Raw genomic sequence first — 24,172 nt, forward strand, 5'->3', positions numbered from 1 at the left:
ATTTCGAATTTCATCCTTTCAGCGTGTTCAAACGCTGTTGTTGAATATTCAGCCTTGACTGAAGGGCTAACACATTGTAGAAAATAGATAAAGGTAATTTCAGGCTAACCAGTTTCCTACTTCCTCGACCACTTCAAATGTGTTACAACTACACGTTTCAGTTTTAACCCTCTCTTAACACACACGCATTTCTCAGTAAACACATGGAGGTTTGGCAACTAAACCTTTGAATGTAACCAATCCAAACTACAAATTACTACCTTGTAAACCATGCAATGCAGACGTTTGAACTGACTTTTGGTTTGGGTTTTCTAAAGCATGGCGGGGGGGGGGGGGTCTGGACAGAGTTAGAAAGGGAGATGGTCCCGCTTATGAAAGGGTCGAGAATACGAGGAAACATTAAAAATAGTCAACAGCAAATGAAGCAAATGAGACACGAGGTGGGGCTTTTTCACCTGGCCAGTGGTGAAGGTCTACCCGAGAGTGGGAAGGTAGCAATGTTACCCAGAAAGGAAGAAGGGAGGCGAGAGAGTGGCACCAAAGGGCTCGCCCGGAGGCAAGCGACGGCCCGAATGACCTCCCTCCTGCGCTGTGCCAATCCTCTGAAGCCACTTCGCGATGATAAAAGGGTGCACGTAGTCCGCAGCGGCACAAAATGAAAAGTGCATTTGGAAATGAAAGCGAACCGTTACCTTTTCCATTTTGCCAGGCTGTGTACCAGGACAGGCTGAGGAAGGAGGTGACAAACACTAACGCGGTGGCCACAGTCCCATTTCTGAGCCTCATCTCATTGCCCACCGAGTCGCTACCGGAGTTTCGCCGTCACTCTCATAGCAAGAACTGGAGCGGGGGGCTTCTTCTCCTCTCTCCGTACCGTGTCTCGCTGCCTCTTAAATGATTCCCTTTAATAACAAGAGATGTCCATGCACGTTAAATCCTGGAGGGCTGGCAACGACGGGGGGGGGGGGTTCTCCACTCTGGTCGGGATTTTATATTCTCGGCTTACGAAGTCCACATAATGCAAAAGGAGGGGGGGGGGGGGGGGGGGGATAACAACATAAAATGTTGCAGCCGCTTTTCTTTCGCCTTCCTCCCACCACAGACACAGCAGAGCGCGGAAGCGAGGACTCGCCGAAGGTTTACCCACCCGGAGTCAGACCACGCCCACGCCCCGCGCCCATTGGTTCGCCCTTGACGTTTCTCCGTCCAATCACCGGGAAGGAGGTAGAAGGATTGGATGGCTCTGCTGTCTGTCAGTCTCGCGTCACAATCGAGAGCGGCGGGGGGCCCCCCTCCGCGCCCCGCCCCCTCCAGCCTCTCCCTGTCAATTTCTGGGGCGCCCCCCACCCGCCGCCGCCTGGGTTCCAGCGAGAAGCTGTTTGCACCAAGTGCGAGGATTTGATCTTCCAACCAATTTCCCATGTACAAGGACTTAAAGAAGGGAACAAAACGATGCCCAGATATTAAAACAACAAGGAAAGGAGCAAAGAAACGTCAGTTCCAGCCCTGCCGGTTCTTCCTGATATTTGTCAACTACCTCATTTGGCACTCTGCATAAAGATTGTTTCAGGTTGTGTCATTTCCAACTTGCCAGATACAATGGTTTCACTTTTCGAGTTTCCGGATTTTTTTTTTCAAGTCAAGGACAAAGAAGGATAAGTTTAAAAATTGCTCTTTAAATATTAGTTGTTAAAAAGAATCCAGAGTAAAACTTCCATTCAAATTCGGAGCACTTTGCCTTATTGAGGTGAGGCCAACGCTCAAGTGCACAGTTTGAAGACATCCACGTCCAGCCGGCAGTGGGGTGGGAATCAATTCTCCACATTTCAGTTAGAGACATTGAACGCAGCTAGGAGCAACGCATTTCAAATTGCTATTCCTGGTGTCCCAAAATGGAAAGCTCTATTTTCGTTGCCCGAGTTCCCTACATGTCTTAATAGGAATATCCGGGTTTAATCAGATTATCTTTTGTGCTCTCCAGAAACTAGCAGGATTTTCGTTCGGGTGAGAAACGCGTGGACCCATTTTGTACTCGATAAAGCGGAACAAGAAAGACCCCATTATAACATGATAATGGATTGTTAGTTTCTGTTTCAAATTGTATTGTGCCTGGTTGTGGGATTGTTGGAATTGTGACAAATTAGGGGTTTGGGGATTGAATGTTCTCCAAAATGGATGGGGGACTCAATTTCTCTCAAGTGGGGTTAAGAAATTATTGCCCCAGTCACCTCAATGGATGTGCAATTTACTCCATCAATAATGTGCTCCAAGATATTGTACAGCGTGGTCTCAAATACTATGTTGCATTCCACTTACCATCCTGAACAATGGACACAGTATTGCGATGCTATAAATGGGACACAGCAGGACAAACAGCAACAATAAGAAGATAAAGCTGATTATGCTGCTACAGATGTATCTCCTTCATCAGAGCTGTAGCCTTAAAGATCAGAAGGCTTATTTTAGTAATGTTGGAAAGAGGTCCACCATACACAGTAATCGCTGAGAGGGAGTGGATTAAACAAGCTTCTTAATTTCTTCATATTAATCTAGATTATGTAAAATGTCACCAGCACAGATATTTTAAGGACAATTTAAAAAAAAATAATGTCAGGGAGGTAAAAGACACGTAAGTGGTCCACTAAAAACGAAAGACTTGCATGTATGTACCACCTTTCACGTCCGCCAACCAAATCAAATTGCTTTACAGCCAATGAAGTGCTTTTGAAGTGTAGTCACTATTGTAACATATGGAAGGGACAAGGCACAGCAAACTGCCACAAACAGCAATGGGATGATAACCAGATCATCTATTTTTGTGCCGTTGGTTGAGGGATAAATGTTGGATAGGACACTGGGAATAACTCCCCTGCTCTTCTTCAAAATAGTGCCATGGGATCTTTGACATCCGCCCGAGAGAGAAGGGAGATCCTCAACTTAACACCTCATCTGTAATGTAGCATCTTTGACAGGGCGGCACTCCCAGTGTCAGCCTCGGCTTTTGTGCTCAAGTCCTGGAATGACACTTGAACACAGAACTTACCAACTCAGAGGTTGAGAATGCTGCCAACTGAGTGGCTGCTGATGCTAAAATAGGGGATGCTGGCAATGTTACTGAACTAGTAATCCCAAGGCCTGAACTAATCGTCTGAAGACATCAGCTCAAATCCCACCATGGTAGCTGGGGAAATATAAAATTCAATCAGTGAATAAATCTGGATTTCAATGTGAGCTTCATTAATAATGGCCATGAAACTACTGAGTTGTTGTAAAGTCTGTCTAGTTCTCTCCTGCCATTTAGGGAAGGAAATCTGCCATCCTTACCTGGTCTGGCTTATGTCATCGCAGTTGATTTGAATTTCCCTTTGAAATGCTCAGGCCAACCATTCAGTTGTAGGTAATTCCCCACCACCTTCTCAAGGGTAAATGGGCCTGGGCAACACAGGCTGACCTTGCTAAGCAAAGCTCACATCCAGATAAAACAAAACAGTGGATATGCAACTTCAAATATTGCAGTGGTAATATTTGGTAATGGTGAAAAGAGAAAGGAAAATCACAGTTCCCCAAAATTGGATCCGATCCTTATAGTACTGGACTTTCATAGTGGATCTCCAAAATAGTATAAGTAAAATCTCCATAGTCCCAGATGACTATAGGCTGCTTTCCCCTTTGAGGGGGCAAGCTGACTTGTGGTGATTTAACCTGAGGATCACCATATCTCAGGCAAGGGGTAAGGTTGAGAAGGCAGGCCTTCATGAGTAACCTTAGTCAGTATAGGAATTGAACCTATGCTGGGGGCCTTGCTCTGCATCAGGAACCAGCTATCCAGCCAACTGAGCTAAACCGGCCTTTACCTTTACAGCTTTACAGTTGGTTACTAAAAGGTTCCTCCAAGGTCAGCAGAAAGAGGAGAAATTGAGGTAGGAATTTGTGTTAATTGGGCCAGAAGATAAAATATTTGGAATCACATCAACCAATCCATTTCATATCTCACCCAATAATTAGTTCCATTGACTTAAACATCGGGCTAGCAGCATACAAAGTAACATGGCCCATCCAGCAGTGCTTCTTGAAACAAATTTCTACAACTTTGCTCCTGAGGTGGGGACGGTAGCATAATGGTAATCTCACATAACTAATAATTCAAAGAGCCAGACTGATGCTATCAGACGTGAGTTCACATCATGACATGGTAGCTGGGGGAATTTAAATGTTGTCAATGAGTTTGGAATGAAATTTAGTCCAATTATTAGTGAAGCTGAAAACACTCATCTGGCTCACTAATAACTTTCAGGTGTGGAAACCTATCATCCTCACCCAGTCTGGCCTCCGTGGATTCCAGTCTCCGAAATGGCCTGGCTAACCATCCTATCAAACCACTACAGAAAAGTTGAATAAGAATCAAACCAAATAGACCACCTGGCATCAATCTAGATGGCATAAGCGTAATAACTTTTCCAAGGCCATTCTCCCAGCACCAAACTCCTTTATTGAAACAGCGATAAAGGCCGCTCCTGCAGCTTACAGCACTCAGGGTAGAACCCCGGGACCTACAGCTTGCCAGTTAGGGTCGAAGCAGTGGGCCATTAGCTCCTGCTGCTCATTCCCCATTGGGCAAGCTCCTGCCCGCTCAATAGGGGAATTCATATTCTACATGGAGAGATCTATTGCCGATCCTCTGTGTCTTTCATGGCCACCATAAATACAGGCATACCCTCCCCACTAGGCCCAGCAGAGTCCACCTCATTTACACCCTGGGACTCATGCCAAACTTGGTGATCCTATCCCACAGACTAGTCTAGTCATGAAACAGCTTGATTGAAGCCAGAATCCCAGACTCCACCACTCTCACCGCTGGGTACGTTCGTCCTGCCAGAGGGACACACTGACCTGCGGTGGCTACATATTCGTATACACTCAGGAGGCAGTGGCCCTGGTCCTCAGTATTGATTATGAACATGATGAAGTTTTAAGGCATCAGGTAAAACATGGACAAGAAACCTCTGGCTTATTAGCACCATCCATCCTCCCTCCCTCAGCTGCTGAATCAGTATTCCTCCATATTGAACACCAACTATTGTTCCTCAACAGATCCAATAGTTTGTCCTCAACTATTTACAATCTGTATCAATGACTTAGATGAAGGGACCAAATGTATGGTGGATGAATTTTCAGGTGACACCAAAATTGGCGGAAAGTAAGGGGTCAAGAGGAGGTGGATAGCTGCAAAGGGATATTGACAGGTTAAGTGAATGGATGAAAATTTGACAGATGGAGTATCATGTCGGTGAATGTGAACTTTTTCACTTTGGCCATGTGGTAATCACCACTGATGTATATACTGTATATATGTGTTTTACGGTAAGGCCCCTGTGTTACAGGTATGGGAGTAGATCCCTGCCTGCTGGCTCTGCACAGTAGGCGGAGTATAAACGTGCGTGCTCCCCGTACAGCAGCCATTTTGTCAGCTGCTGTAGAAGGCCACACATCTCTGTGTAATAAAGCCTTGATTACATTCTACTCTCATCTTGTCGTAATTGATAGTGCATCAATTTATTACACAGAAGAATTTCAGAGATGGACCTCCGCATCAAGCCGGTTCGCCTGCAGCTGCATCCTCAAGCAGACAACACCAAAAAGGACTTCAAACATTGGCTAGCCTATTTTGAAGCATACATCAGGTCTGCGCCAGACGCAATCCCAGAAGCACAGAAGTTCCAGATTCTGTACACGCGGCTGAGCTCCAACATTTCTCCCCTCATCCAGGATGCGCCGACCGACGCAGAGGCCATGGCGCAACTGAAGGAAAACTACGCTCAGCGGACTAACAAAATCGACGGCAGGCATCTCCTCTCCACGCGGCACCAACTTCCCGGTGAGTCTGTGCAAGATTTCTGGCGTGCCCTGCTAGCCCTAGTTAGAGACTGTGACTGCCAGGCCGTTTCAGCCACGGAACACTCGAATCTGCTGATGAGAGATGCATAGAGTCTGACTACATCTGCCAGCGCCTCTTAAAAGGGGCCATGCTCGACCTCCCGGTGACCAAAAAACTAGCGCACTCACTTACGGTCGCCTCACGCAACGTTCAGGCCTATGCTCCCAACGGCGCGGCCCACTCCCCCTGTGCATCATGGACCCCGCCAACAGCCGCCCCATCATTGACCCCATTAGCGACTGCCCCCAGCCAACCCTACGCCTGTGCCGTGCGGCAGCCAACAAACCCCGGGGGACCCAAATGCTACTTCTGTGGGCAGTCAAAACACCCCCGACAGCGCTGCCCGGCATGGAGCTCCCTCTGCAAGGCCTGTGGCAAGAAGGGACATTTTGCTGCAGTGTGCTAGGCCCGCTCAATTGCCGCTATTGTCCCGGCACACCCCACATGCGGCCAGTGGGCGCTGCCATCTTCCCCTCCTTGGACCACGTGCGGCCCGTGGGCGCCGCCATCTTGCCTCCCTCAGAACCAATGGGCGCCGCCATCTTTCCTGCCCCAGGACACGTGCAGCCCAAGGACACCACCATTTTACCCACCTCAGGACCCCTGCCCGTTGGGCACCTCATCAGGCCGCTCATTGCCTGCAACAACCGACGACCAGCCACGTCTCCGCCTCGGTCACAATTGACCAGTCTCGACCACACAACCTCGCGACCGCTTCAACAAAGGTGAAGGTCGACGGGCACGAGATATCCTGTCTGCTGGACTCCAGGAGCACTGAGAGCTTCATTCACCCTGATACGGTAAGGCGCTGCTCCCTTGCGGTGCACGCTCTAACCAGAGAATCTCCCAGGCCTCCAGATCCCACTCTGTGGCGTTCCGAGGGTACTGCATCGCCACCCTCATTGTCCAGGACGTGGAGTTCAGCGGCTTCCACCTCTATGTCCTCCCCAACCTCTGTGCTGCCTTGCTACTTGGCCTGGACTTCAAGTGCAACCTCCAGAGTCTAACCCTGAAATTTGGCAGGCCCCTACCACCCCTTACCGTTTGCGGCCTTGCGTCCCTTAAGGTCGACCAGCCTTCCCTTTTGGCAAACCTAACCCGGATTGTAAACCCGTTGCCACCAGGAGCAGATGGTACAGTGCCCAGGACAGGACCTTCATCAGGTCTGAAGTCCAGCGGCTGTCTCGGGAAGGCATCATCGAAGCCAGCAACAGCCCTTGGAGAGCCCAAGTGGTAGTGGTGAAAACTGGGGAGAAAAACAGGATGGTCGTTGACTACAGTCAGACCATCAATCGGTACACGCAGATCAACGCATACCCCCTCCCACGCTTATCTGATATGGTCAATCAGATTGCACAGTACCGGGTCTTTTCGACAGTGGACCTGAAATCTGCCTACCACCAGCTCCCCATCCATAAGGCGGACCGCCCATACACGGTGTTCGAAGCAGACGGCGCCTTTACCACTTTCTCAGGGTTCCCTTCGGTGTCACCAACGGGGTCTCGGTCTTCCAACAGGAGATGGACCGAATGGTTGACCGGTACAGACTGTGGGCCACTTTCCCGTACCTGGACAATGTCACCATCTGTGGCCACGATCAGCAGGGCCATGACGCCAACCTTTCCAAATTTCTCTACACCGCCACTCTCCTCACGTACAACAAGGAGAAGTGCGTGTTCAGGACGAACCGATTAGCCATCCCTGGCTATGTGGTCCAGAACAGAGTTCTGGGGCTCGACACTGATCGCATGCGCCCCCTCACGGAACCCCCCCTCCCCCACTGCCCCAACGCCCTCAAACGATGCCTGGGGTTCTTTTCGTATTACGCCCTGTGGGTCCCAAACTATGTGGACAAGGCCCGCCCACACATTCAATCCACCATTTTTCCCCTGACGGCCGAGGCTCACCGGGCCTCCAACCGTATCAAGGCCGACATCGCCAAGGCCGCGATGCACGCGGTCGACGAGACGCTCCCCTTCCAGGTTGAGAGCGATGCATCAGATGTCACTTTGGCCGCCACCCTCAACTAGGCAGGCAGGCCCGTGGCATTCTTTTCCCGCACCCACCATGCCTCTGAAATTTGGCACCCCTTCATCGAAAAGGAGGCCCAAGCTATCGTTGAAGCTGTGCGGCATTGGAGGCATTACCTGGCCGGCAGGAGATTCACTCGCCTCACTGACCAATGGTCGGTTGCCTTCATGTTTAATAACACACAGCGGGACAAGATCAAAAACGATAAAATCTTGAGGTGGAGGATCGACTCTCCACCTGCAACTACTAGATTTTGTATCGCCCCGGTAAGCTCAACGAGCCCCCCGAAGCCCTATCCCGAGGTACATGTGCCAGCGCACAAGTGGACCGACTCCGGACCCTGCACGACAATCTCTGTCACCCAGGGTCACCCGTTTTTACCATTTCATCAAGGCCCGCAACCTGCCCTACTCCATCGAGGAAGTCAGGGCGATCACCAGAGACTGCCAGGTCTGCGCGGAGTGTAAACCGTACTTCTACTGGCCTGGCCGTACGCACCTGGTGAAGGCCTCCCGTCCCTTTGAACGCCTCAGCGTGGACTTCAAATGGCTCCTCCCCTTCACCGACCGAAACACGTACTTCCTCAGTGTGATCGATGAATATTCCCGATTCCCCTTTGCTGACCCATGCCCCGACATGACGTCTGCCACCGTCAAAAAAGCCCTCAACGCCATCTTCGCTCTGTTCGGCTTCCACGCCTACGTCCACAGCGACCGGGGATCCTCATTCATGAGTGATGAGCTGCGCCAGTTCCTGCTCAACAGGGGCATCGCCTCGAGCAGGACGACCAGCTACAGCCCCGGGGGAAATGGGCAGGTGGAGCGGGAGAATGGGACAGTCTGGAGGGCCGTCCAGCTGGCTCTACGGTCCAGAAATCTCCTGGCCTCCCCCTGGCAGGAGATCCTCCCCAACTCACTCCACTCCATTTGGTTGCTCCTATGCACCGCGACTAATGAAACCCCCCATGAACGTCTCTTTGCCTTCCCCAGGAAGTCCACCTCCGGGGTTTCGCTCCCAACATGGCTGGCAGCTCCAGGACCCGTCCTCCTCCGTAGACACGTTCGACTCCACAAGGCGGACCCATTGGTTGAGAGTGTACAGCTACTCCACGCCAACCCACAATACGCTTACGTAATGTACCCCGACGGCCGCCAAGACACAGTCTCACTCAGGGACCTGGCACCAGCTGGTTCCACACCCCCCCTTCTGCCCTGGCATCACCCTCCCATCCCCCGGTGCACCCCACCGCAGCCCCCGCTCCAGGACAATCCGCCCTCCCCTTGCTCCCACCCGGGGATGCAGAGGATTTCAACACGCTCCCAACATGTCACGAAAGACCAAGCCGCTGCCTGAGTCGCCACCAGCACTGCGGCGCTCTCGATGGCAGATCAAGGCACTGGACCGCCTGAATTTGTAATATTCTCTGTGATTTTAAACACAACTTTCTGTATATAGTTCTCCATCACCCCCGCTGGACTCATTTTTTAACAGGGGGTGAATGTGGTAGTCACCACCGATGTATATACTGTATGTATATATATATATATATATATATGTGTGTGTTTTACGGTAAGGCCCCTGTACTACAGGTATGGGAGTAGATCCCTGCCTGCTGGCTCCGCCCAGTAGGCAGAGTATAAATGTGTGTGCTCCTCGTACAGCAGCCATTTCGTCAGCTTCTGCAGGAGGCCACACATCTCTGTGTAATAAAGCTTCGATTACATTCTACTCTCGGCTTGTCGTAATTGATAGTGCATCAGGCTGAAAGAGTAAAAAAGCAGTATACTATTTAAATTGAGAAACATCGCAGAACTCAGTTGCGCACAAGGATCTGGGTGTGTTGGTACATGAATCACATAAGAACATGAGGGATAAGCTGAAACAGCAAGTGATTAAGAAGGCAAATGGATTTATTGCAAGAGGAAAGGATTATAAAAGTAGGGAAGTTGTATTACAGCCTGCGTGAGACCACATCTGACATACTGTGTGCAGTTTTGGTCACCTTTTTTAAAAACAAATGCTATAATTGCCTTAGAAGCAGTTCAGAAACGGTTCACTACTGGACTAATTCCTCAGATGAAGGGATTGGCTTATGAAGAAAGGTTGAATAGATGATGCCTATTTCATTGAAGCTTAGAAGAATGAGAGGTGATCTTATTGAAACGTATAAGATCCTGAAGGGACTTGGCAAGGTGGATATCTGGAGGATGTTTCCTCTTTTTGGAGGGGGACTAAAACAAGGGGACATTATTTAAAAATCAGGCGCTAGAATCTCCGCCCTGCCATGCCACATTCCTGCCTCGACCCGCCGGCGGGTTCTCCGTTACGCCGGCCGGTCAATGGGATTTCCCATTGTGCAGCCCCACGCTGTCGGGAAACCCCCGGGCGCCGGCAAAACAGAGAATCACGCCGGCGGAGAATCTCGCCCAAGAAGTCCCCCGATTAAGATAGAGATGTTGGTGCGTAGAATCTTCTTCCCCAGAAAGTAGTGGTGGCTGCATCTTTGAATTTATTCAAGGCTGAATTAAACAGATACTTTTGAGACAAAGAATTCTAGCAGGGTATGGGAGGGATAGATAGGTGCTGGGATCATATCCAGCTCAACCATGATCTTATTGAATAGTGGAGAAGCTCGAAGGGCTGAATGGCCTACTCCTGCTCCTACATTCCTATGTTCCTGACACCATTTGGAGGAAGCACTGAGGGTAGCAAGAGCACTAAATATATTCCTGTTGGGAGGCTTTAATATTTATCACCAAAAATTGCTTAGTAGCCCCAGTGCTAACCAAGCCCAGAAGGATATTCCTGCTAGACTGGGCCTGTGATAGGTACTGAGAGAACCAACATAAGAGGTAAAAGCCTACTTAACCTCACCGATCTACCTGTTTCAGATGCATCTGCCCATGACTGTATTGGCAGCGGTGACAATCACACAGTCTTTGCAGAGACAAAGTCCCATCTTCACACTGGGGATATTGTCTATTATGTTGTATGGAGCTACCAGAATCTTAAATGCAATAGACCCAGAGCACGTCTAGCAGCTTAAATCTAGGCATATTGCAGTAGGCTATCAACAGCAGTAGAATTGTATTCAACCAAAATCACCTCTTGGCTCATGTTATCCCTCATTCTATCATTACCATCAAACCATAGGACTAACCCTGGTTCAATAAGGAATGTCGGAGGGTATGCCAGGAGCAGCACTGGGCATACCTGAAAATTAGGTGCCAACCTGGTAAAGTACAACACAGAGCTACTTGCATGCTAAACACCAGAAGCAGCATTCTAGAGACAAAAACAAGGAATCCCAAAACCAACAGATCAGATCTAACCTCTACCGTCCTCTCTCACCCTGCCATGTATGGTAGTGGACAATTAAACAACTCACTAGAAGAGGAGGTTTCAAAAAACACCCCCATCCTCAATGATCGAGCAGCCACATATACTAATGCAAAATACAAGGCTGAAGCATTTACAACAATGTTCAGCCAGAAGTTCCGAGTGGACGATCCGCCTTGGCCTCCTCTTGAAGCCCCACAGATAGCAGCCTTCAGCCAATTTGATTCACTCCACATGATACCATGAAATGACTGAAGGCACTGGATACACCCAATGTGGAGAATTGCCCAGGCATGTCCAGTCCACAAAAAAGTAGGACAAATCCAACATGACCAATTACTGCCCATCAGCAATTCATAAACATAGCGATGGAAGATCTCACTGACAGTGTGATCAAGCTACATTTGCTCAGAAACAAACCCATTCACTGATGCTCATTCTGGGTTCTGCCACAGGCACTGAGTACAGACCTTGTTACAAACTTGTTCCAATCATGCACAAAAGAACTGAATTCCTGAGGTGAAGTGAGTGTTCCTGTGCTTTCCATTGAGGATGCATTAGATGAGAGTGTGGCACCAAGAAACCCTAACAAAATTGAATTCAATGGAATCAGGAGGGAAATCTCTCTTATTGTTGGGAGTCACACCGAGCACAAAGGAAAATGATTGTGGTTGTCAGTGACCTAGAATAATAGGTGAATACTTTCCTGTAGCTGTGAGGTATTGGCTAGTTAAACTCCGATCGTTGATGATGCTTTGAAGTTGTTAGCTGCTGAACTGTGGAAACTTGCTGGGGCAGTTGGGGAAGGATGATGAGGATGTGAAATTGGGAAATGGATCCTCTGAGTTCATTAGGTGACAGAGTATTTTGAAGTGCTGGCTTAGACTTTTCAAATGGTTTGCCTGATCCATAAATCTAAGTCAAGCAAACCAAACCTGAAAACTGGGCAATATCTATAACAGCATACTTTCATTTCTAAAAATAATTTAGAGTACCCAATTATTTTTTTCCAATTAAGGGACAATTTAGCATGGCCAATTTACCTACTTTGCACATCTTTGGGTTGTGTGGTGAAATCCACACAGACCCAGGGAGAATATGCAAACTCCACACGGACAGTGACCTGGGGCCAGGATCGACCCCGGATCCTCGGCGCCGTGAGGCAGCAGTGCTAACCACTGCACCACCGTGCTGCCCGACAGCATATTTGTTTGGCATAACAAGAAAACAGTTACCACTTAGAAGGTTCGGGAATTAATTTAAATATAAAAATTAATTATCGATAACATAATTCCTGGATGCTATTTACTTTTGCAGTGTACTGACGAATCTCCATTTCCAAAAGTAATCAACACTCTACGTTACTTGGGGAAGAGTTGAAAATGAAAAAATGACTTATTGTCACAAGTAGGCTTCAAATGAAGTTACTGTGAAAAACCCCTAGTTGCCACATTCCAGCGCCTGTTCGGAGAGGCTGGTACAGGAATTGAACCGTGCTGCTGGCCTACCTTGGTCTGCTTTCAAAGCCAGCGATTTAGCCAGCCCCTTTTGTACAGAAGCACATGTACAGGGCCCAGAAAGATGACAAACTGTTTGATTGCACGTACAGCATGCCACGCATGTACTGACATCAGGGTGGCATGGTTGCACAGTGGTTAGCACTGCTGCCTCACAGCAGCAGGGACCCAAATTCAATTCTGGTCATGGGTAACTGTCCGTGTGGAGTTTCCACGTTATCCTCTTTTCAGCGTGGGTTTCCTCCGGATGCTCCGGTTTCCTCCCACAGACCAAAGATGTGCATGTTAGGCAGATTGGCCATGCGAAATTGCCCCTTCGTGTCACAAGTTGTGCAAGTTAGGTGGGGGTTACAGGGATAGGTCGGGAAAGTGGGCCTAGGTGATGTGCTCAATCAGAGGGTCAATGCAGACTGGTCTCCTTCTGCATTGTTGATTCTATGATCATAGAATATGATGCCCGCACATCTCTGGACCTAATTTCTGGAACTAACGGTACACAGATATTTCAGGGGTTTCTTTTCTTTATTAGATCTGTTTCCAGGTGTCTTGTACTGCAAGTTTTAGTCATTTTCTATTGGGTTCGAATGTATTCCTTTGTTTTGAAAGTAAAATTACATCTTGGAGAAACAACAGCAAACAATGATCAATTTCTCTACTTTCAATGTTAACTTGCCGATCATATTGTCACCTGGCTGTTGTAGAACCCACCTGATTCTTATTTCTTTGGAATCAATGGGACAAACATTGGCCGGGCTGTATAAAGGACCAGCTTATCTACTTTACCAACCCTGAGGGCAACATCGAAAATTGCCGCCCATGTGTTTTTAAAAGAATCAAGCTTAAAAATCCTTGAGAAAGCCCAGCAGAACATGATAGCAAATTATCCTTTGAATGCATCAATTACTGAACATCCTGCACTCTTGCTGCATAAAAGCAAGCCAGGAAATGTGAGGGCTTCCTTCGTGTTAATACTAGCTAATTGCAAACCAATGCTAGGTACTTCCAAACCCATCGGGTTGATATCATGGAAACCATTTCCTGCTGGATGCTTCATGTGAGCTACAAATCAGCCATTAAAGATAAAAACAGTTTTGCATTTCAGCAGGAAATGGTGTTAGAACTGCCTCTTATGAAGTGATACTAGGGGATGCAAGATGTTTAATTGACTATTTTATTGATGTCAGAAACTTCAACGGTAGAGGTGGTGTGCTTCAACCAGCAACTCCAAGTTTATCAGTTACAGTTTCATAGAATTTACAGTGCAGAAGGAGGCCATTCAGCCCATCGAGTCTGCACCGGCTCTTGGAAAGAGCACCCTACCCAAGGTCAACCCTATCCCCATAACCCAGTAACCCCACACAACACTAAGGGCAATTTTGGACACTAAGGGCAATTTATCATGGCCAATCCACCTAACCTGCACATCTTTGGACTGTGGGAGGAAACCGGAGCACCCGGAGGAAACCCACGCACACACGGGGAGGATGTGCAGACTCCGCACAGACAGTGACCCAAGCCGGAGTCGAACCTGGGACCCTGGAGCTGTGAAGCAGTTGTGCTATCCACAATGGAGGCCTTTTATTTTTTTTTAAATATAAATGTAGAGTACCCAATTATTTTTTTCCAATTAAGGGGCAATTTAGCGTGGCCAATCCACCTAGCCTGCACATTTTTGGGTTGTGGGGGCGAAACCCATGCAAACACGGGGAGAATGTGCAAACTCCGCTCGGACAGTGACCCAGAGCCGGGATCGAACCTGGGACCTCGGAACCATGAGGCCGCAGTGCTAACCACTGCGCCACCATGCTGCCCCCCTGGAGGCCTTTTATAAGGCAGGCATGAGTCACTCATGCTTGAACGATCATTTATTATTACCGCCGGCATACATATTTCAAGTCCAATATTAACAAGAGTGTTAGCAAAAGCTTCCTGTTCATTGTATATTATGTTCAAGGAGGAGTAGGTAGGAATTTCCATAGAGGTTCTTGAGATGGCATAGGTGGAACACTGGGAGAAACAGGATGAACAGTCGCAAAAGACCATTAATATGATTTCTACAGGATCTCCGCTGAAGGTGCAGCAGGAGATTCCAGCAGAAATTCTACCCCATGTTCTGAAAACTATTTCATTTGTTACCCTTCATGGAATGATGGAGCCATGTCAGCCCGTTATCGCTGCCATCTCTTTTAAACAGCTATTCAATTAGTCCCATTGCCCAGGTCTTTCCCCATAGTTCTACAATCGACTCCCCTCCAAGTATTTCCCCAATTCCCTTTTGAAAGTTACAATTGAATCCATTTCCATTGCCCGTTCATGCAATCCATTCCAGATCATAACAATTTGCTGTGTAAATGTTCTTTTCCCCTGGTTCTTTTGCTAATTACTCTAAATCTGGTTACTGCTTCTCCTGTCACTGGAAACAGCCTCTCCTTAATTCATGTACCAAAACACTCCATTGTTTTGAACATGCTCATTAAAAATTCTCATCAAACTTTTCTGCTCTACGGAGAACAATTCAGGCTTCCCCAATCTCTCCAGAAACCTGAAGCCCCTCATCCTGGTTGTCATTCTCGTGAATTGCCTCTGCCCACTCTCCAAGGTCTTCCTGAAGCTTGGGTCTCGGATTTGACTACAACCAACATCCCGGGGGTTACCGTTGATCAGAAACTGAACTGGACCAGCCATATTAATACTGTGACTATCCGGGCAGGAGAAAGGCTAGGAATCCCACGGTGAGTAACTCACCTCCTGACCCCCAAAGCCTGTCCACCATCTACAAGTCACAAGTCAGGAGTGTGATGGAATACATTCCACTTGCCTGGATGAGTGAAGCTCTAACTAGACTCAGAAAGCTCAACACCATTCGGGATAAAGCAGCCCACTTGATTGCTCCCCCTTCCACAAGCATTCAATCCCTCCACCTCCGATGAACAGTGGCAGCCCTGTGTACCATCTACACGATGCACTGCAGTAACTCACCAAGGTTCCTTAGACAGCATCCTTCAAAACCTCGAGCACTACCATCTAGAAGGACAAGAGCAGCAGATACCTGGGAACCCCACCACCTGGAGGTTCCCCTCCAAGTCACTCATCAACCTGACTTGGAAATATATCGCTATTTCTTCACTGTTGCTGGGGCAACGTCCTTGAACTCCCTCCCTAACAGCACAGTGGCTGTACCTACACCTCAAGAACTGCAGCTGTTCAAGAAGGCAACTCACCACCACCTTCTGAAGGGCGACTAGGGATGGGCAATAAATGCTGGCCTAACCAGCGACGCCCTCATTCCATAAATGAATTTGCTTTAAAAATCCGGCTGCAGCCGTCATGTTGTTCCCTAAAAGTTTAGCATAACTTCTTTGCTGTACTATCCTCTGCCTCATCAGGGAGAGGCTGAGCAATTGGACAAGCTGACCTGATCAAAGAGGGTCTGCATGGATTTGTGAAATGTTGGTCAGGCTACACTAATCAATTTGAATGTTTTGAGGTCATTAACATGGTCGATAAGAATGTGTGTCTCTAATTAATATAGATTTCCAGAAGGAAATGACCCAAGGCCAGGAATTTCCAGGCCTGCATGTGGAGAGAATTGTTGCAGGCAGGATGGAAAATCTGTCGGACCAGCCATAGGTTCTTGACTTCGGGCAGGAATTTCCAGTCTGATATACTTCCCTTTTATCTATACTGCAGTCAAAAGAATGTAAGTACAGCAGGAAGCTATTTAGCCCTTAATTTTAGTTACAGCTATTTCACCACAGCCATCTATTTCAATCTAATCACACTTTCCCCATGTTTCTCTCATACTCTTTAATATTTTTATTCTTCAAGGGTATATCCAATTCCCTCTGAAATATCAAGAGTGACTTTCAATAAAGGATTTCATATTCTAACAACCATTCATGTCGAAAACAAATCCTTTCAGCCTCTCCCTTTATGTGTCTCTGGTTTAATCCTAAATTTAGAGCCTCTCGTTACAGCTTCACCAACCAATGAAATATTTCACTACCACTTCTCTCAAACCCTTCTATAATTGATCTTCCCATAACCTCTCTATTCTAATCGGACCTAGATTGAAGAACTGAAAGTCTTTTAACTCTGTCAAAGAGCAGAGTGAAATCAAATTAGACGTGTTAAATCCGGTTGAAGAGGTAGAATTCCGAACGGACTACAGAAGATACAAAATGGATGCCGCCTGATATAAAATGGACTCTGTCAATGTTCTTGACCCTATGTTATTATCAGTATCTTCTGCTGAAGTAGTAAAACTTTATGCAAAACAAGTGATCCACAAGCAGATGCATCGGAGAGACAATGAGGCGTTGGCAACCTTTGCCCAATGTCTGTATTCTTAACTATTTGTAACTGACAAAGGTCCCCCAAATTAAGGAACTAGCAAGGAATGAGGAAGGACATGTTTCAATGTGGCTGGACTATTGACCCCATGGCTTTATGTAACCGTTATCTATGAAATGAATTGATTGGGTAAGACAAACTGCCAATTAGAGGCTATAGGAGCTAACTTGTAGCCATTTATGGCATTGAAGATGCATGTTATGAATTGTGATGCAAACAGTATTGATTGGGATATGTAAATGCGAATGCAAACTAATTCCGCTTTCCTTCTGTATATTAACCCAGTGCGGCCTCAGCTCAGGCGAGAAAAGGTGCTGCACAGACCGTGGGGGTCAAAGGCCTTTTCTCCCAGTGCTCTGAAAATTAATAAATTGCTTCTTTACTCACTCAAAGGTCTATTCGTGAATATTTTCACCGATACGGTTGTACAATGCAGAGCCCAGTGCCCTATAATTCCCAATAAACTGGCACTGAATTTGCAAATTTCAGTCAATACAGGACTGAGATGAAGCGGTGGTTTACTCTAATAGAGCACAGAAGTGTACTGAAGAAGTCACACTGTGCATCTGTCCATTATGCCATTAATCTAGAAGGTGTATAAATATAAAAATCAACATTTTAAATTAAGGCAGAGGGAGGAAAATGAAAACAACAGAGGTGTGTTTGAGTGTCTCACAATAGAACAGCAAGTATGATGTTTTGCTGCCCTCTTGTGCCCCAATTGCCTTTAATTGGAGAGTGCTTTCAGATGTATCCAAACTCAAAATCCTGTACATTTTGCTATGCGTATTTATTGTTAAATATGGCGTCAGCCCTTCCTAGAGTTGTTGATCGTCAAAAGGAAATGCGTGACAATATATGGTCCACCGTTTTAGAAAAGTTTTTTTTTTATAAATTTAGAGTACCCAATTATTTTTTCCAATTAAGGGGCAATTTAGCATGGCCAATCCACCTATTCGGCACATCTTTTGGGTTGTGGGGGTGAAACCCACGCAGACACGGGGAGAATGTGCAAACTCTTCACGGACAGTGACCCAGAGCCGGGATTCGAACCCGGGTCCTCAGCGCCGTAGGCAGCAATGCTAACCACTGTGCCACCGTGCTGCCCCCGTTTTAGAAAAGTTGATGAGCTGCAACCATGCATTCCCAAAACCCCTACTTCTTGTGTCCACAGTTCAACCAGCGTGCGACAAAGAGAGAAATGCAGGAACTTGATATCGACCTGCCACTCGACAGTAGACTCTAGATTATAGTTGATAATGACAAACCTAATACTGTATTGAAATTGGATTGGAAAAGTGAAAATGGATGGATTTGTATATTGTCACATGTACCGAAGTACAGTGAAAAGTATTTTTTTGCGTGCAGCTCAAACAAATCAGTTAGTACTTGCAAAGAAAAGAAAATACATAATAGGGCAACACAAGGTACACAAAGTAAACACCTAGACACCGGCATACTGCAGGAGTGTTGTATGAGTCTGTTCAGTCCATAAGAGGGTCATTTAGGAGTCTGGTAACAGCAGAGAAGAAGCTGTTTTTGAATCTGTTTGTGCGTGTTCTCAGACTTTGGTACCTCCTGCCTGATGGAAGAAGTTGGAAGAGTGAGTAGGCTGGGTGGGAGGGGTCTTTGATTATGCTGCCTGTTTTCCCCAGGCAGCAGGAGATGTAGATAGAATCAATGAATGGGAGGCGGCTTCGTGTGATGGACTGGGCAGAGTTCACGACTCTGTGAAATTTCTTGCGGTCTTGGGCCGAGCAGCTGCCATACCAGGTTGTGATGCAGCCAGAAAGGATGTTTTCTATGGTGCATCTGTAAAAGTTGGTAAGGGTTAATGTGGACATGCCGAATTTCCTTGGTTTCCTGAGGAAGTATAGGTGCTGTTGCGCTTTCTTGGTGGTAGCGCGACGTGGGTGGACCAGGACAGATTTTTGGAGATGTGCACACCTAGGAATTTGAAGCTGTAACCATCTCCACCTCGGCCCCGTTGATGCTGACAGGGGTGTGTACAGTACTTTGCTTCCTGAAGTCAATGACCAGCTCTTTAGTTTTCCTGGCACTGGGGGAGAGATTGTTGTCATTACACCGCTCCACTAGGTTCTCCATCTTCCTCCTGTATTCTGACTCGTCGTTGTTCGAGATCCAACCCACTACAAATATAACTTGAAATATATTTTAGGCAAATCTAAAAGGGTGGGTCATGCTCACATTAAAACAATAATTAAAACTAAATTACAAGGTCATAATACCTTCAATTAGTTTTGTGGGAACAGTAATGAGAAGAGGTTAACTTTATTCTTAATGCCCAATAAAAGTTTTTAGTATGGAACTCCCTTCGCCTGTCTATGCATCGTTGTCTGCATAATAGTGATTAATGGCAGCTGTAATATTGCAGCAAGCTCAATTATGTTCACAAGAGGTTTCGAAATAAAAAGATGTGTTCAATTTTCACCCAATTTCAGGGCCAGTTAAGTGTGAAGCCTAGATTTTCATCATCCCCATGCATAATTTTTACTGTACAACAACTGCCATTTAAACAGATTAATTGAGGTGTATTCAATAAAGTGAATGCTGAGCATAAGGAGGAGATATTTGTCTGTAATTTACAGTGAAACATGGGCACTCACACCTTGTCCCCAAGAATGCTGCTCACAAAGACCTCACGATCTACGTGGGGCAGCTGTCCCCTTTAGTGACAGCAGTTCAAATCACGGTGATGGCTTAGCCTGCGGCAGCAGTGATGTTAGCAAGCAGGTAATCTAATTTTATTCAAAAAGTTTATTGATGGAATTTAAAAATTCTCGATTACTATTACAAAATGGTTGTTTAAAAAAAGTATTTTTGGGAGCCGCAGTGTAGGAAGAATGTGATTACACTGGAGGGGGGAGGAGATGCACCAGGATGTTGCCTTTGATGGAGCATTTGAGCTATGAAGAGAGGCTGGATAGGTTTGGGTTTTCTTTGGAGCTGAGAAGGCTGAGGATGGACCAGATGAAGGTGTATAGGATTATGAGGGGTATGGACAGGATGGATAGGAAGCTGCTGTTGCCCTTTAGTTAAAGGGTCAATAACAAGGGGGTATAACTTTTAGGTGATAAGCAGGAAGTTTAGAGGGGTTTTGAGGAAAGAAATGTTCACCCAGAGGGTGATGGCAGCCTGGAATGCACTGCCTGGATGCATAGTAGAGGCAGGAAATCTCACAAACTTTAAAAAGTATGTGGATGAGCATTTGAAATGTCATATCATTCAAGGCAATGTGCCAAGTGCTGGAAAGTGGGATTAGTGCAGATGTTTTGCCAGCACAGACTCCAAGTGCTGAAGGACCTCTCCTGTACTCTATGACCCTATGACCCATTGACCCTGTTCATCAGCTCCCAGTCATCAATGCCTCCAATTTAAAATTCTCTTCCCCGCTTTCATAACCTTCTTCATCCCTACAAAACTCTCCCTCACCAAGAACTCTCTTCCTGGCCAGTGATGTATCCTCCACTCCCTCTGCCCCACCATTGTCAATTCTGTCCACCAGCTATCTAGGTCCGAGTTCTCTGGAATTCCCCTCCTCAACCACTCTGACTTTCCATCAGTTTCTTATCTCTTAAGACTTCCTCTTTGACCAAATGTTTAGTCACACCACCGATATCCTTGTTTGGCTTGGTGTTACTTTTGTTGGATTATGACTCCGGGGTGTTTTTCTTCTCGAGATACTAAGTAAATGTTATTGCTTGATTGTTGTTGACTCAGTGATCCATACTTTATCTTCATTGCCATACAGTGTGAAGAGCAGAAAAAATTAAAAACAAGAACATCAAAACAACATCAGGCGATACATACATGGTTAGCACTGCAGCCTCACAGCACCAGGGACTCGGGTTCCCTGGTTCGGTCTTTTGATCTTCAGACGTCTCTCTCTCCAAAATCTAAATCGATTCTGACCTCGGGTGACCGTTTGCATATTCTCCCCGTGTCTGCGTGGGTTTCCTCCGGGTGCTCCAGTTTCCTCCCACAGTCCAAAGATGTGCAAGTTAGGTAGATTGGCCACGCTAAATTGCCCCTGTCCAAAGGTTAGGTGGGGTTACGGGGATAGGGCGGGGAGTGGGCCTAGGTAGGGTGCTCTTTCAGAGGGTAGGTGCAGACTTAATGGGTCAAATGGCCTTCTCCTGCATTGTAGAGGTTCTATGATTCTATAATACATAAAATCACTTTGAAAAGTCAGTACATTTTCAGCATTCACATCAAAATCCGGCAAAGCGTTTATCAACAACAGGATTTAAACAGATTCACTGAGGCGAACTCAATAAAGTGGATGCTGAGCCAAAGGAGGAGATATACTGCTCCATGCTGGGAGTATAAAATGCACTCTGTCAAAATAGGAACTAACGAGTTAGCTAAATGGCAAAGAGGACAAATTAGGAGCAGAGACGCACGTTGAAAAACAACCATTTTAAAGATGTAATGGTATAGTGAAAATGTTTAAAATAATGTAACAAATGCACCAAGGATGCATTTCGCACTCTCTGGAGGATATGGCCAAATATTTCCGCGAGTAATTGATTTTAGCGTTTACTGAAATGATGCCAGTGAGGAAATTACAGATAAGTCGGAATCACTGAGGGACAAACTGTTTCTCTACAGGAAGGAAGCTTATCAAATTCAGAGATAAAGTGTTAGTGCAAAACATCAAACACATGAAATTCTGCAGGGATCAACTTGTGAAAATTGGCCAGAAAAATTCAAACTTAAGATTCTTCCTGAGTGTTTTGTGTGCTCGTTATGTTGAAATGTGATTTTTTTTTTTCACGAAACACTTGCCTTAAATGGGATTAGCTTGCTCGCTGAGTCACGGATTGGTCAACAGATGAATAAGAATCAGAACCGGAGATGGGAAGATGCTTTATGAGAGCCAAACAACGAACAATTTATTCCCTGTTTCTGCTTATCCAAGAAGACACCCTGATTTTTAGATTTCGGAGAGAGAGATGCCTGAAGATCAAAAGACCGAACCAAGGCTAGTCAAACCTACGCCAAGTCATGGGGTGAAGTGAGAGAATCCTGTGGAATTTTCTTCTGTAATATTCAATGAGGTTGCAAGAGACTGCGAAAGGGAGCCACATACTATCCTAGATGGTAGGGCGCGGAGGCGTTCTAAGTTTAAGTTCAGTTAGAGTTTATTTTTGGAATAGCTGTGATGGGTAGCACTCTCACCTCTGAGTGAGGAGGTTCTGGGTTCAAGACCCACTGTGGAAACATGAGTACAAATATCAAGGCTGCCACTCCACTGCAGTGCTGAAGAAGTGATACAGAGCTGTAGCACCACAGAAAAGATACAGCACAGAAAGGGGCCATTCAGTCCATCTTGTCCATGCTGACCCAAAGACACCTGAGTGTCTTTTGGTTAAGTTAAACTGAGGCCCCACCTGCCTTCTAAGGTGAACATAACAAAATCCTGTCTCAAAGAAGAACAGAGGAGTTACCCCTAGCAACCTGGCCGATACTTATCCCTCAAGCACGAGTACTAAAAAAAAAATGGTCATGTATGTGGGACCTTGCTGCGTGAAAATTGGCGACTGTGTTTTCAATGTTACAACAGTGACTACGCTTCAAAAGTACTTCATTGGCTGTCAAAGTGCCCGGGGGCATCCTGAGGTGCGGTAGACTGAAAGGTGCTATAGAATTGCCAGTCTTTTTCTTTCCAATTGAACCAACTGTCACTCATCTTGAGCAGTGTTCTGTAAAGTTTTGCCTACTCACAAGGGCAACTGAAGAATCATCTTGCTTTGTGCTAAGCTTGTCCACCTTCAAAGAGTTTGAATCAGCTCATGTTTGTTAAGAAGCAAGGAGTGCAGTTCAGAACACAAGGGTGTTTCATTGTTACAAGGCACCCAAGAGTCTCAATGCTGCGCCAATGAATGCCAGACAGTGGAGTAGGTGCCAGATCACTAACAAAACACCTGACTTCCCTGAGGCAAAGAAACGGACCAGAATTCAGAACAGTTCCCTCACAGAAATGAACCTGTTTCCAGTGTTAAATGTTACCTGGTTTTGCTTCATGTTAACTGTGAGGAGGTTTTGATAACTTCCAGTTCAATTGATTTGGGAATAAATGGAATATTTAGACCAGCTTTTGTGGTGGAAAAGGATCAAAAATTGGGAATTGTAGATCAGCAACTAGAAATAGCAGTCAAGAAGAAACATAATACAGGGTGAAGAATAGGATAAGAAAGAGTTAAATGCTTTTGCATGAATGCAAAAGTATTCAAAACGAACAGGTGCAGTCAGAATTGGTAGCATCCACTGAAACATCGATATTTGAATTTTAGTTTTGTGAGGATAATTAGTAAGAGATGGAGTTAAGAGGGTATAAAGGTTTCTTGATTATTAAGAATGCAAGTGAACATTGTGAGAACTTGTGCTAATAATAATCTTTATTCGTGTCACAAGTAGACTTACATTAACACTGCAATGAAGTTGCTGTGAAAAGCCCTAGTCATCATATTCCGGCGCCTGTTTGGCTACACTGAGAGAGAATTCAGAATGTCCAATTCAAGGATTTAAGGGTAGATTCACCTATGACAGGAAAGATTATTTTAAAGATCTTCTTGGCTCCATTAGCCACAAAGGCATGGGAATGCAAACCGATAGATATAAAAGCTGCCTTCTTGCAGGGGCATCAACTCCAGAGAGACATTTTTCTCCGTCCTCCTAAAGAGGCAGCTAACACAGCAGGGGTACTCTGGAAGTTGAACAAATGTGTATATGGATTAAATGATGGGTCTCGAGTCTGGTATTTTTCGGTAAGGTCAGTTTTGTTAAAGTTAGGCTGTTGCCAGTTGAAAGCAGATCCGGCAATGTTTTTATTTTAAATTTTAAATTTAGAGTACCCAATTATTTTTTCCAATTAAGGGTCAATTTAGCGTAGCCAATTCACCTAACCTGCACATCTTTGGGTTTTGGGGGTGAAACCCACGCAGACACGGGGAGAATGTGCAAACTCCACACG

The 24,172-nt window shown here is 46.2% G+C and overlaps 1 protein-coding gene across 1 annotated transcript in view; it reads right to left on the reverse strand.

Annotated features, from left to right (window-relative positions):
* Nucleotides 1–1,013, reverse strand: part of mgat4a (alpha-1,3-mannosyl-glycoprotein 4-beta-N-acetylglucosaminyltransferase A) — a 273,041-nt gene extending 272,028 nt beyond the window's left edge. The window contains exon 1 of the mRNA XM_038817905.1: nt 693–1,013. Within this exon, the coding sequence (XP_038673833.1) occupies nt 693–786 (94 nt within the window). The 5' untranslated portion in view covers nt 787–1,013. The remainder of the gene's footprint in view (nt 1–692) is intronic.
* Between the last annotated feature and the right edge of the window lie 23,159 nt (nt 1,014–24,172).

This window comes from Scyliorhinus canicula, chromosome 14 (assembly GCF_902713615.1).
Source record: "Scyliorhinus canicula chromosome 14, sScyCan1.1, whole genome shotgun sequence".
Classification (NCBI taxonomy): Eukaryota; Metazoa; Chordata; class Chondrichthyes; order Carcharhiniformes; family Scyliorhinidae; genus Scyliorhinus; species Scyliorhinus canicula.